Here is a 14,324-nt window from a genome sequence, read left to right on the forward strand (position 1 = left end):
TATGTAGGGCATGTTAATATTCATGACAGGAATCCTGGAATACTGTTTCTCAACAAAAGTTATAATAAGATGGGCAATTATTTGACTTGGTATATAGAACTTTCTTTCATTCCCATCTGATATGATTTTTACTGCCAAATCAGATTCTCCCACCAGTTTTGACCATAGACTGATAATTGGATGTTTATACAGAGCATAAGTGGCCTATCGTGAAGACCTTTAAAAAGAAAGGTTTTCTTGATCTTCCTGATCTTTGAGGAGTTGCCATTTAAGAAAGAAATCTAAGATGAAATTCTTATGTAGTTCTTAATTTAAAAAAAACCAATACATAATAAGCTACAGCAAACACACAGAATACTTCAATAAAATAGGTTGTTTCTATAGTTGCATTTAAATACTGAAGCATTTTCTGTTTGGGGAGCTGAAATGGTAGGCAACGTTAAACAGGCACCAAAATCCAAGGGAATTCCCTTGTTGTGCTTGCAAGATTTAAAGTAAAGTTTCCTTAACTGTCTAAAAAGATAAGCACTCTCAGACCAGTTTCTTCTCAATTACTGAGGCCATTGATGAGGTATGGTTAGGATACATGGATCTACAGATATTTTGTACGACTTCTCTACAGAACATTCCCATGTTTCCTGAGAGTTCTTAGTACAATTATATACAGATAATTGAAATAGCTACATATTTAAATAAGTATAACTCTGGTCTATAGAAATTATATAACATATAATACTACAAAATTTTATAAAATATAATAGTAGAACACTGGGGTGAGGTAAGAATTTAATTTGCTATTTATAGGCATTCCTGCAATAAAATAATTTAACGATGTGGATGCATGCACCTAAAACTGTGAGAGCTATTTCTATTGTTATAAACAATTATGTTTCTCCAATTTATTATCAATAGTTCCACTTGAAATAAATAAATGCTTTAAAAAAAACTAATTTCACTTTGTTTAAAATACTGTAAACCTGAAACTGATATAATCCAACTATCCTAATACAATATATAAATAAGCAGATAGAAAATATTTCCATACAATCAAAATATATTTAAAACAACAATGGAATACAGAAAAATATTTATACTAAAGCAGATCCCTTGCTGAATGTGGGTTACTATTCTCTTATCTCTTACTTCTTAACCAGCAGGTATGTAGTATTTTACATCAAAATCCTTTTTAGTCTACAGGTAACAGAGCATGTACACCATTATTTTACCTATTAAATGATGATCTTGTTCCCTAATTAACATTTCAACAGCAGAATAAATATCATATAATAGTAAATTTGTGTGTTTTAATATTCACCCAAAACATTCTTTTTAAAGACTGCAAACATGTTTTCCCCACTCCAATATGTTTTAAAATTAGATTATGAGAACCTATTTTTTCATTAAAGTTGAGAAAGTCTCTTCCATTTTATTGCTTAATATGACGAAACATATAGCAGAATCTTTCCAGAAGGCATTAGTGCTCAAAAATTAACAGATCATTCAGCATTATTTTCTTATCCGAAATAAACTTTCTGTGTTGAAAGTACTGCTGTATAGATTAGTGTATTTTGAGATTCTATATTTTTAACTTCCTGGAATCTTATGCAGAGCTTTATGACTCAAAAACACCACATGTTAGCTATCAATGTAACCTTTTAGGGAAGGGGATTGTTCTGGGCCAAAGAGAAGCTACTTATCAGTGTGAAGAGGTCACACGCCTGCCCTTGGATCAAAGTTCACACATACAATTAATTCGTTATTAGAAAAAGTCACTGTTGGAGACTGAACTGGGCTTTGCAGCTTCAGAGGTTATTGTCCTGCCAATGACCTGAAGAATTATTCCTTTAGCTTTCTATCTGACAAATTACTTTCCCTCATGCTATTTTTTTAATCAAAAGATTTCACAGGTTGCAATCTTACAAATGTTTTTCTATTTCATTTTATTGAATTTAGTAGAAATCAACATAATGCAAGTATATGCAAATTACATGCTAAATAGTAGATTTCACAGGGAAATAGTTTTTTTAATTAAGTTTTAATGTTTTTTTGATGCATGAATCCAAGTCCAGAATGCAGCTAAATACAATTATAATTAATACAATCATATGTTTAAGAGTTACTGTAAATAGTTTGCCTGATGGTAACAAAAATATGTCAGCTTCCCAATTCTTGCCTATCATGTGTCTTCCTATTCTTTTTAACTGAAATGTCAGCCATTTATTTTACTATCTTCTGCATATAAGGAAGTGTTTCACCAAAACAAAAAATCCCTTTATACTAATGGGGTTTAGGCCCTTTTCTTTCATTTATGGAAGAGTTTGGTAATCCCCATCCGTTTTGCAGAGCAACAGGAAATGTCACTAGATTGCCTTCTTGTTAGCATATCATTTAATTATTTTTATATATGAATGTTTATTTTCTCATAATTTAATTCACATGGCAAGGAATATATGATTGCATGCAACAGATCTCAGGTTCAATTTATAGTATTTTCCAAATTTTGAGTGAAGTTTCTAATATAGATGATTCTAAAAGAAATGAATAAAAGACATCAAATTTGAATTGAATTCTTGCCTTCTGATCAACATGTGATGCACGTAATATCAAGTACTTTCTCATTCTCATTCTAGTTTTAGATTGTGTGAGTGTGTTGAAAATATAGTTACAGAGCAAGAAGCTGCTTCGAAGAGGTGTTAAAAAGTGTTTCATTAGCTTTGCAAAGCAACTTACAACTCAATTCTTTTCTAAATTGGTTCTCTAGAAAAGGATTTTGATAACTCCACATTATCTTAAATTATTTAACCAACATTTAGTAGTCCACTTACTAACAAACAACTTTCATCCTAACTACGCACATACACCTATAGAAATCTATAGAAGGATGAGAAGGCTGTTTCAGTGGCCACATCTGAACTGTCTCTTCCCTAAAAGGCTAGATTAGCATAGTAAATGGCCTTTCATCAGTTATGATCTTATTTAGAATTATATGCAATGTAAATTTAATTTGAAAGTTGATTTTATTCTATCAACTGCACCTGCATATTTTGTGATTTTCTAATCATTCTTTTGGGGAGTGGCAGATTATAGTACGTTACTAGCTATCTTGAACAATATCTAAATATTATGGGATATAATATTCAAATAAATAAACATTAACTTCTTATCATACAAACATCAAAGTTTTTTACTGGGGATGTACAAAATTTGTTGGAGTAGTGAAATACAATTCATAAAAATGAAATAATTGGCAAATGTAAAGCATGTTTAAAAACTTGTGCCAACATTATCAACTAGGAATGCAAGAGAAAACAAATGAACCTTTATGCTGGTCAAGAAAGCTAATAAATATCATGTTGATTCTGAACTGAGCTGAGAGAATCAACTAATAAATATAATGCCTTTGATAAAGCTGAATATTTTCATTTCCCTAATTCTATGAAACCGAAAAACATTTCCTCCTGAACTTCAGTTACTGGCCTTTCAATACCACTTTCATTTTATAAGTATTTTAAAATCAAGAAAAAATCAAGGTATACTTGAAATGATTTCAATGTCACTTTTCTCAGAATTTATAAATAGTGCAGACATACTATAAATTAAATTTAAAGCTACACTGATATATTAAATTTGAATGTAAATCAAATAATTATTAACTGTACAACATATTTTGAGCCATAAATGAATATCAGGAAAAATATTATAATTTGTCAGTGAAAATTATAATGTAAAGGGAGTTTTTCTTTCATAATTATTTTATATAAGGGAATCGGCAGAATATACTTCAAAATAAATCAACTATTAAACTAATTTTCTAAAGAACAAAATAAATAATTTTCATGTTCACACATAAGCATTGCTTGATCACTCTGCACTTAGTCAGACAAAATAAAATAAAATAAAAAATCTAAATTGGTTTAAATCAATTTAGATATTTAGATTGCACACGTCTATAATTGAATATACAGTATATGGTTATGCTTTGCATGTAAGCTTCTAAAAATGTATATGCTCTAAGACACGAGAATGGACGTTGGTCTTACCTGATACATCCTTTCTCTGTCAGGAGGAAACGGCAGTCAGGCTGGGTAGATGCTCCGTCTAATGCATATGACCGAGTCTGCCAATCAAACTGGCTCCGCCCTCCTGGCCTTCTCCAGTTGTTCGGTGAGGGCGAAGGTGCAAACCCATGAGACATGTCTTCCTGAAATGAGAGAGAATTAGAAAACCACCCCTCCCCGGCCTAGTGCCCGGATTGGACTCAGCAGGGTGGGGCTCACTGCCGTTTTCCCCTGACAGAGAAAGGACGTATCAGGTAAGACCAACGTCCATTCTCCTGATAGGAGGGAAACAGCAGTCAGGCTGGGGACATACCAAAGCTCCATGTCCTCCAGGGAGGGAGAGGTCCGGATCTGGTCGCTGTCAAGAACTATGAACCGCCTGAAGAACCCGCCGTCCAAAGGCTGCATCCGCAGATGCAAAGGAGCCCACCTTATAGTGTTGTATGAACGGGCTTAGGCTGGTCCAAGTGCAGACCTCCTCCAGAGATGCCTGAGTGGACCAGGCCGTAGAAGTGGAGGCGCTCCTGGTCAAATGCACCGTGATGTGGCGTGGCACGGAAATGTCCAACTGACGGTAGGCCACAGCGATAGTGGCCCTGATCCACCAACCCAAAGTGGGACCTGCAACGCGGGAACCGATTGATGCCGGCTGGAAAGCAACGAAAAGAGCTTCCATCTTGCTCCATAACAGCCGTCCGGGAGTTATAGATCCGCAGAGCAGACATCCAAGGTGTGTCAGGAGCGTTCCAACTGGTGGGATGGGTGGGGAAAGAAATTAGGGAGCACGAGCTCCTGAGCTCGGTGGAAAGCTGAGTTCACCTTGGGCAAGAAGGCCGGGTCGAGGCAGAGGATGACCCTGTCCCTGTGAAAAATACAGAGGTCCACACGGATAGAGAGGGCAGCCAATTCTGAGATACGACGAGCTGAGGTAATTGCAACTAGAAATGACACCTTAAAGGACAGTAAACGGAGGGATACCTGACAAAGTGGTTCAAACGGAGGAGCTGTGAGAGCATTGAGGACCTTGTTGAGGTTCCAGGTGGGGAAGCGATGAACTATCGGAGGGTGCAGGTTGGAGGCCCCTTGGAGGAAGCTCCGGATGACGGGATGCCTGGAGAGAGATTCGGTTGATCCGCACGCCAAAACTGATGCTATAGTGGCCACCTGACGCTGAAGGATGTTCGGTGCCAGGCCTTTCCCAAGGCCATCCTGGAGGAAGGATAACATGTGGGCAATGGAGGCAGAAGTAGGGGGCACCAAGGCCCTGGAGCACCATAAGGAGAAGGAGTGCCATGTGGCGTCATAAATATGCGTAGTAGAAGGGCGATGTGAGGTCTGAATGGTGGAGATGACGTCCAACGGTAGCTTGGCAGCCTTCAAAATGAGCCGCTCAACCGCCAAGAGGTCAAGCGGAGCCACTTGGGGTCCGGGTGGTGCAGCGCCCCTTGCGTCAGGACCATCTTGGAGTCCGGGATACACCAATGAGGAGCTACAGACAGGGATATTAAGTCCGCATACCACAGCCGTCTGGGCCAATGTGGAGCCAGGAGAATGAGCTTGCTTCCTTGTCCAGCAGCTTCCAGATCACTCTAGGAATCACCGGAATCGGAGGAAAGGCATACAGCAGACCAGTTGGCCACCGGCTGCGAAGAGCATTCGTGGCCTCGGCCCCAGGTTCCGGATACCTGGTGAAATACCGGGGAACCTGATGGTTGACAGGAGATGCGAAAAGGTCCACCAACGGAGTCCCGAACCTGGCTCTTATCTCCTGAAATAGATCTGGTGAAATGGTCCATTCCCCTTGATCCACCAGGTTCCAGCTGAGGGCGTCTGCTTGGATGTTTGCAGAGCCTGAGATATGGCCCGCCTTGATTGAATTCAGGTGGGACTCGGCCCACGCATCTCCGCCATGAGGGATTGTAACCTGGGTTCCCCCCAACTTGTTGACGTGGGCCTTGGTGGTGGTATTGACCATGAGGACCAGAATGTCCTTCCCCACTACTTGATCCTGAAAGTGGACAAGGGCCAGACGAATGGCCCACAATTCGAGCAAGTTGATATTGAGGAGGCTTTCCCGTGCAGACCACTGACCTTGGGCCATGTGATGGAGGAGGTGAGCACCCCATCCCATGAGGCTGGCATCGGTGGTGAGATGTAGCCAAGGAGGTTCTCTGAAACAAGAGCCCCGAAAGATGGCAGTTGAGGTCCACCACTGCAAGGAGTGGGTCACCTGGTCCGGCAGTTTGGGCCGTATGAGAGAGGTGTCGCGTTGGTCCTTTTGGAAGGGTAGCAGGAGCCACTGAAGTTCCCTGCTATAAGTGAGTGAGACCACGGTGTGATGCCAAAGGTAGACACCATCTTGCCCAATAGGCGGGAAAGCTCTAAGACGGTCGCTGAACCGGATGACAGACATTTGTGTGCTAAGGAACGAAGGCTATCCTGACGATTGGGTGACATGGAGACAATGGATGACTCCGTGTCAATAAGGGCCCCCAAATGCAAAATACGGGTGGATGGAGAAAGATGACTCTTGGGCCAATTAATAGAGAAACCATGGTTCTGCAGTGTGGAAAGGACCGTGGAGAGATCCTCATGGGCCCCAGAGAGAGAAGACGAGAGAACTAAAATGTCGTCTAAATAAAATTGAATTCGGATAGAGTGAGTACGAAGATGGCCAATAAGGGCCGCCATAATCTTCATAAACACTCTAGGGGCCGAGGAGAGGCCAAAGGGAAGGGCCTTATATTGATAATGGTGACCCTGGAAACAGAAACGAAGGAATTAACGGTGTGCGGGCCATATGGGTACATGGAGGTAGGCCTCGGTTAAATCTATGGAAGATAGATAATCCCCCAGGCGGACGGATTCAAGGATGGAGGAAAGGGATTGCATCTTGAACCGACGATAGATTATATACCGGTTCAAGGATTTGAGATCTAATATGGCTCGCCACCCGCCCGATGACTTCTTGACAATGAAGAGGCAGGAGTAGAATCCCAGGCCTAGTTCGGCACAAGGAATGGGCTAAATGGCCTCAATTTGGAGCAGGTGATCAATGGCGGCCGAAACTAGCTCCCTCTTGGCTCTGTCATGGGATATAAGACATGGGATAAACCGGGAAGGAGGGAGGGAAAGGAATTCTAAAGAAAGGCCAGAAGAGATGGTGCATAAGACCCAGGAGTCATCTGTGGAGGACTCCCATTGGGTGGAGAAAAGGGACAGGTGACCACCAATGGGAGGAGTGGAGGGAAGTTTATCTGGGCCTCTTGTAGAAATACCCCCGCCCCCCGCGAGGGGAACGCTTGGGTGGAAACCTAGACCCTGGTCTAACCTGAGATTCTTGGTGCGATCTGGCCGTAAAGGGTCGTTGAAAATGAGGCTGGTAAGGTTGCGAATCGGAGGCTTGAAAGGACTGGTACCATGAGGGAACCAGATACCATGAGTCACCGCATCTGGAGGCTGGAGGCAGGACCTTGCGTCTATCCTCGTCTCAATGAGAGGGTCCAATGACGGGCCGAAGAGAGTGCCAATTGAATATGGAGCGGAAGCAAGTTGCCATTTGCTGTGCATATCCGCCTGCCAATTGTGGAGCCACAAGAGATGGCGTGAAGCAATGTTGGAATCAAGAGCCCTTGCCAAAAAACGAGTGGCATTGAGCGTTGCATCGGCCAAGTATTTCAGGGCAGCTGAAATTTTATTCAGGTCTTGGTGAGATCTGGTGTCGGACAGAGGAAGATGACTCGGAGTTGTTTCAGCCATAGCAAGGCAGCTCTGTTGAAAAACGATGCCGAGGTGGATGCCTTGATGGACCAGGCAGTAGCCAGGTAGCCTTTGGGAAGTATCTTTTTGGCTCGTTTGTCCTCCGGACGAAGAGAATCCTTGGCCGGACCTGTAGCATGTGTAGTGTTGGTAAGAGCTGGGAGGATCCACAGTAGGAGGGTGGAGAAGATCTGACAGAGGAGGCGCCGAATTGTAAAGGTGCTTGTCCAATCCGTTGGGGCTGGGTCCCGCCCCAGGAAGGGACCATTGACGCTGAAATACGTCAGTAAACAGCTTTGGGGCCGGAATGGTCTCAGGGTCAATGGTAGGTTCCGCGAACATGGCCGTTGCTGGGTCGCTCAACGAGGAGGCAGAAGCAACTGACGGAGGTTCTCCGAAGGGGGTAGTGGCTATAGCTTTGAACAGAAGTGAATGGAAAACTTGAGGCCTGAAAAGGCCTATGAGCGAAGGCTGGTCTGGGCCCAAGCCCTCATCATCAGACCAGGCCTGATCGTGTAAGTCATCGGCCTCAGAGCCAGACGCTAGGTCAGCTGAGAATTGGTAGTCTGCCTGATACTGTTCTGAAAGTGAATCCTCCAGATCCCTGGGCTGGACTTGTTGGTGAGTGCCAGGGGAAGTGGGTACAGTGGCCGGAGGAAGGCACTGAGCCAGGCTCTGCCTGATTGCCCTGGCTATGATGGCCTCCAACGAATCCGCCATGGCAGGAGGCGGAGGGACCGGAGCTGCTGATGGAAGTGAGGCAAGAGCTGTCATCGGACCTTGCTGTGAGGGGGGAGCCGGATCAGGCAGAGTCTGGAAAACTTGGTGGCTATCTGAAAGTGGCACAGAGGAAACCACTGCTGCAATGTCAAGGGATAGATCCCTAGCTGACCTGGTAGAGGCAATGTCAAGATTGGCGGTAGAAGGTCTGGATCTAAGGCCAGGATCACTGGGAACCGCCTGTGCTTGAGCCTTGAGAAAGGCTTTCTCAATTGCCTTATGTCTCCTTTGATCCTCTTTGGAGGAAGAGGAGAGGGAGGATGCTGAGGCAGGCTTCTTTCCCCGTGCTTTTTTAGGTGGGGGAGGTAAGTCTGAGGTACCCTCAAGGGGATCGCTGAGGTGCCTGCGTCTCCCTGAAGCGTTCTGGGGTGCCGTAGGAACGGACCGCATGGCGGCCGCCATTTTGAAAATGGCCTGACGAGCTCGCGCGGCAAAAAAATCTGAAGAAAACTCACCGCCGGCTGCAGAGGAACGGCACCGGACCCGATTCAGCCTGGTAATGAAGGGCGCAGGTCCGCAAAGTCACTAGCCGTCTGGCTATTAGCGCGACTAGTGCTCTCAGCGAGGATCTGCTCGAGCCAAGGCTGGCTGCTAGGCAAAGGCCTTTGAAACGCAGCCAGTTGGAGCCAGTTTGATTGGCAGACTCGGTCATATGCATTAGACGGACCATCTACTCAGCCTGACTGCCGTTTCCCTCCTATCAGGATAATCAAGGAACATATATTATTTAATAAGTTTCTGGTCAATTGTAGTTTATCTTTCTATCAGAAATGTTTCATTACATATACCGTAAATTACTCAACTAGAATACCAATAAAATTGTTTAAAACTGACCTATCTGCTTGTATACGTAATAAAATAATTATAACTTTGGGTTTTAAATTTCTGGCAAATTTTCAATTTTATTTTCCTCCTATTGCATCAATGTTTAGTTAAAAGAAACACAGTATAGCTGAGACTAAAAGATGTTTATTTTAATCAGAATCAGAATAGAGATGGAAGGGACCTTAGAGGTTTTCTAGTCCAATCCCCTGCTCAAGCAGGAAATCCTATACCATTTCAGTGATTAAGCACCCACAACTTCTGAAGCAAGCTGTTCCACTAGTTAATTGTCCTCACTATTAGGAAGTTTGTCCTTAATTCCAGATTGCTGCTCTCCTGGATTAGTTTCTCTCCATTGTTTCTTGTCCTGTCCTCTGGTGCTTTGGAAAATAAATTGGTCCCCTCCTCTTTGTGGCAGCCTCCCAAATACTGAAATACTGCTATCATGTCCTCACTAGTCTTTCTTTTCATTAGACTAGCCAAATCCAAATCCTGCAATGTTTCTTCATATGTTTTAGTCTCAAGGCCTTTAATCATCTTAGTTGCTCTTCTTTGCATTTCTCCCAAAGTCTCAACATCTTTTTTGTAATGTGGTGACCAAAACTGGATGCAGTATTCCAGGTATGGCCTTAATTATTAAAGACAGACTGCTTTGGTATCCCAATATTTTAGATCAGGGGTGTCAAACTCAAGGGCCCTTAAATCTGGTCCGTGGGGCCAGCTTGGAAATATCAAAGGACCGGCCTCCAGTACCTCTACTGGCCAAAACGGGCTGCAGAGGGTGCAGGCGGCCCCGATGTAGCCCATTTTTGGCCTCCCTGGCCTCCAGCAGCACTCTGCTGGGCACAAATGGGCTGTGTGGGGCCTCCGTTTTTGACCGGCAGAGTGCCCCAGGAAGCCGGGGAAGCCAAAAAGGGCTGCATGGGGCCTCCATGCGGCCAGTTTTCAGCCGGCAGAGTGCTGCAGGAGGACTGGATTACAATTATGTGGCTTCAGTGCCTGATCTGCATAGAAAACAAGCAACATCCTATGTTAATACTAGAGTTTAATGCCAAATTGCCACATACTGTAGGTCCATTTAATCTACAATCAACAATCTATAATTGACAGCTACTATCCTGGAAATTTTACCTCTGCTGTTAGATCTTGTATTATCATGTTATTTATGTTATTGTATTTTTATTATTAGTTGAATAATAAAAATACAATAGTATAAACAGCTTTTCTGCCTGGAAAAATAATTTACTATTAAACAATAGGGTATAAATTTAGAAATAAAAAATTTAGTGGAGTATGAAGAATAAGTAATGTTTGCCAGTAATATCTGGTAGAAGAGATAGGAAAATGGTTATAGTAAAGAACTGTGGAAAGAAAGAAGAGAAGGGAATGACCCTGTGTCAAATGCCCACCATGGCCATGCCCACCCTGGCCACGGCCACAATGACTGCACACACCTGGCCAGACTCCTCCCCCCCCTCCGGCCCTCTGATGTCTCCCACCGGCCGGTACGCTCCCATAGAGAGGGGCTCCTCCGGGTGCCGTCAGCCAAACAATGCCGACTGGCGGCCCCCAGGGGGAGAGCCTTCTCTGTGGGGGCACCTACTATCTGGAACGAGCTCCCCCCAGAGATACGGAGGATCCCGGATCTGCGCACCTTCCGCCGCGCCTTAAAGACCTTATTATTTCACCAGGCCGGCCTGGCCTAATTTTCCCCCTCTTTTATAAAAGATTTTTAAAATTTTAAACATTTTTTAGTATTTATATATTCAATTTTAAATTGGTTTTAAAAGTCTGGGGTTTTAAATTTGTCGGGGCCAAAATTATTTAATTTGATTTTATTCTATTTTTTAAATTTTGTATTGTATGTGTTTTTATTGTTTGGCTGTGCACCGCCCTGAGTCCTTCGGGAGTAGGGCGGTATAGAAATCTAATAAATGAAATGAAATGAAATGAAATGATGTCAACCATACCCCTGATGTGGCCATCAATGAAATCAAGTTTTTACACATGTATCTGCCTTTAATCTATAGGACAGCTTTGGAGCAGTTAGTAGCATCAAAATCAGAAGATGGCAATCCTAGTGAGTTACAGTTGTTCTCCTGTGCTTGAATATCCAATAAGCATTTGCTACTATTTCACCCTAGATGTTATGGAAAATCATGCTAGTGGTTTCCTTAACATTTAAATATAGACTATTCACCTACATCTAAATATTGGACAAGAAGTCCACAGATATCCAGCAAAAGGCATTATCCATCCATCCACACGTACCTACATGTTCCTCCAATTATGTTTGACTTTGTGATACTTAAGTCTCCAAAACAATAATAAGATTAAAAATTAAAACATAAGAACTGAATAATTTCCCAAGTCCCAAGAAACAATAATAACTTATATATACAATCACTTTCCCAGAAAAGACATAAACAACCCTCCAGATTCAAAGTTTTGATCCATTGAAAAAAAATTAAATCTTATTTGCAAATTACAAATTTATGTAATTACAAATCCAGGTACTCCTTGACTTACAACTTTATTTAGTGACCATTCAAAGTTACAACAGCACTAAAAAGTGACTTATGACCATTTTCACATGGCTGTTGCAGCATTCCCATCAAAATTCAGATTCTTGGCAACTAGTTCATATTATTGACAGTTTCAATATCCTATGGTCATATGATCAATTTTTGACCTTCTGAGAAGCAAAGTCAATGGGGAAGCCAGATTCGTTTAATAACTTTGTTATTAATTTAACTGTGATGATTCACTTAACAACTGTGACAAGAAAATCAGGCAAAACTCACTTAACAAATGTCTCACTTAACAACAGAAAATTTTAGCTCAATTGTGGTCATAAGTCAAGGACCACCTGTACAGTTGCAGTGCAGACACTCTGAAATTGGAAGGAATGCTGTTCCAAAGATGGATGACAAGCCAGCTGAAAACATCCAAAACGGAGATCTCTGAAGATGACACTGGCTAAAGGTAGCAACCCAGAGAGAATTTTATTTTTAGATTTAAAAGGATAGGCAGAGTGTACTGGAAGAACCACAAAGAACTTTAAAGGTGACAATCATCTCCGAATTCATCTCTGAATTGCATCCAGAAACAAAATTATAATCTGTGTAGTTCTGAACAGATGCATGTTAGATGATAAATCACCTGGTATCCATAATTACTTAAGCATTGCATTTTGGACTTGTAGTTTTTGGTATCTTAAGGTTAGTGCTGTCATCCAAATACCAGATACATAAAACCATTATTTTCTTACCTCGGCTGAGGAATTCAAAGGCAATACTGATGTTTCATTCTCTGTATTTCTTGTAGGACCATTACATGGAGAACTTGGGCCTGATCCTGGAGAACTGCTACCAACTGATGATTCTGGAATGTTGGTAAAATAAATATAAGTATTATTGGTCATCAGAAAGTTTAAGCTACAACAGAAAATAAGTTGCCTATACAATGTACGGTATTCTTTTATTCATGTCAAAAAAAATTTTTACTTCATAATGTTTTCAATACACAAAAACCCACAATTTATTATTACTTGAGCAATATTTTCCTCCTTCCAAGATGGGCAAGTTTCTCAGTGGTAGGCAAAATACTAAAAAAAAGTTCCTAATGAGTAAAGGAAAAGGAAGTACCTTTGGCTGCATTCTCTGCTGCCTCTGTAAAAGACCAGCATGATAGAGATACTGGACTCCCAAAGGTCAAGATAACATGTCATCAATTCATGAGGCCTGCTGCCATTCCTAGGCTGTTTGGATAAACCCCTGGAGGACTCAGTTGTGAACTGGCCTTTATATGAGCAACTACTAAAAAACAATACCTCATTTGCAGTTCAGTCAGTGAATTTTAAGGGAAAAACAGGAATCTTCAAAACTTTAATATAGTATCTTAATGATTTTATCATACTTTGTTTTGCTATAGAAAGCTCCTCTTTTTTAAGATTACATGGTGAGGCAAAACAATACACCACTGTTGAAGAATAGATTAAAGTGTCTATTAAAGTTCTTGATGTAGACAAAGAAAATATATTTTATGAATATACATACATAAATGTATATACATATACATATACATACAAACACACACACACACACACACACACACACACACATGCACACACACACACACACACACACACACACACACATGTTATAGAGGTTTGGCATAGAGGTATGCCAAAGCAGAATGATATGTTTATATATACTATTGATCATGCAAACATAAAATGCCCTTTTTTATATAAAAAGTAAATAAACAGATGGCTCATAAATACTATCTTCAAAAATAATCTTGATGCTAATGACAAAAAGGCACACAATATCATTTGGTTCCTTTAAATTAGCTATTTACTAAGGTGGTGACTGAAATTATTGAGAATTGTTTCAGATCTCATGCAAGCACAAACATGGTACCTCTCTGCTATTCATTAAAGGAACTTTTATGATCTTTTCCAGGTTTCTACACAAACTACAAAATAAAGAATAAGTTTATTTAAGAATAAACTTATTAAGTGACTTTAATAGCACAATCTTTTTCAAACCTTGCATGGAATCTTGGAAAAGTTTGGCCATTTTTAACATTTATATAACTGGAGTTACTGTGGTTCATTTTTACATAAGATATAAATCATTTCTTGTGAATAACTTTTTCTAAATCATTTTTCAAAAGTGAACAATTCTTAGAATTTACTCTGATTTTAAATTTATCTTCCAAATAGTGATCCTCATTAAAAGAAACCAGTGGGAGAAATAATACAATAAGAACTAGTGTTAATTAAAGTTAATTAACTGCCACATAGCACCCCAGACTTAACTGTCAATAAGAAGGACAAAAAAGTCTGGATAGTGAATGTGGTAATACCTGGAGAAAGCAGAATAAAAGAGAAAGAACTGG

The 14,324-nt window shown here is 41.1% G+C and overlaps 1 protein-coding gene across 3 annotated transcripts in view; it reads right to left on the reverse strand.

Moving 5' to 3' along the window:
* The window catches only part of HDAC9 (histone deacetylase 9), a 180,316-nt gene that overhangs the window by 22,762 nt on the left and 143,230 nt on the right, over window positions 1-14,324 (reverse strand). For all 3 annotated transcript variants that reach the window (XM_087892714.1, XM_087892713.1, XM_060685682.2), the window contains one exon: window positions 12,691-12,803. In XM_087892714.1, coding sequence (XP_087748840.1) covers window positions 12,691-12,803 — 113 coding nt within the window. The remainder of the gene's footprint in view (window positions 1-12,690; window positions 12,804-14,324) is intronic.

The sequence above is a fragment of the Pantherophis guttatus genome, chromosome 4 (assembly GCF_059756535.1).
Source record: "Pantherophis guttatus breed Tessera chromosome 4, ASM5975653v1, whole genome shotgun sequence".
NCBI lineage: Eukaryota > Metazoa > Chordata > Lepidosauria > Squamata > Colubridae > Pantherophis > Pantherophis guttatus.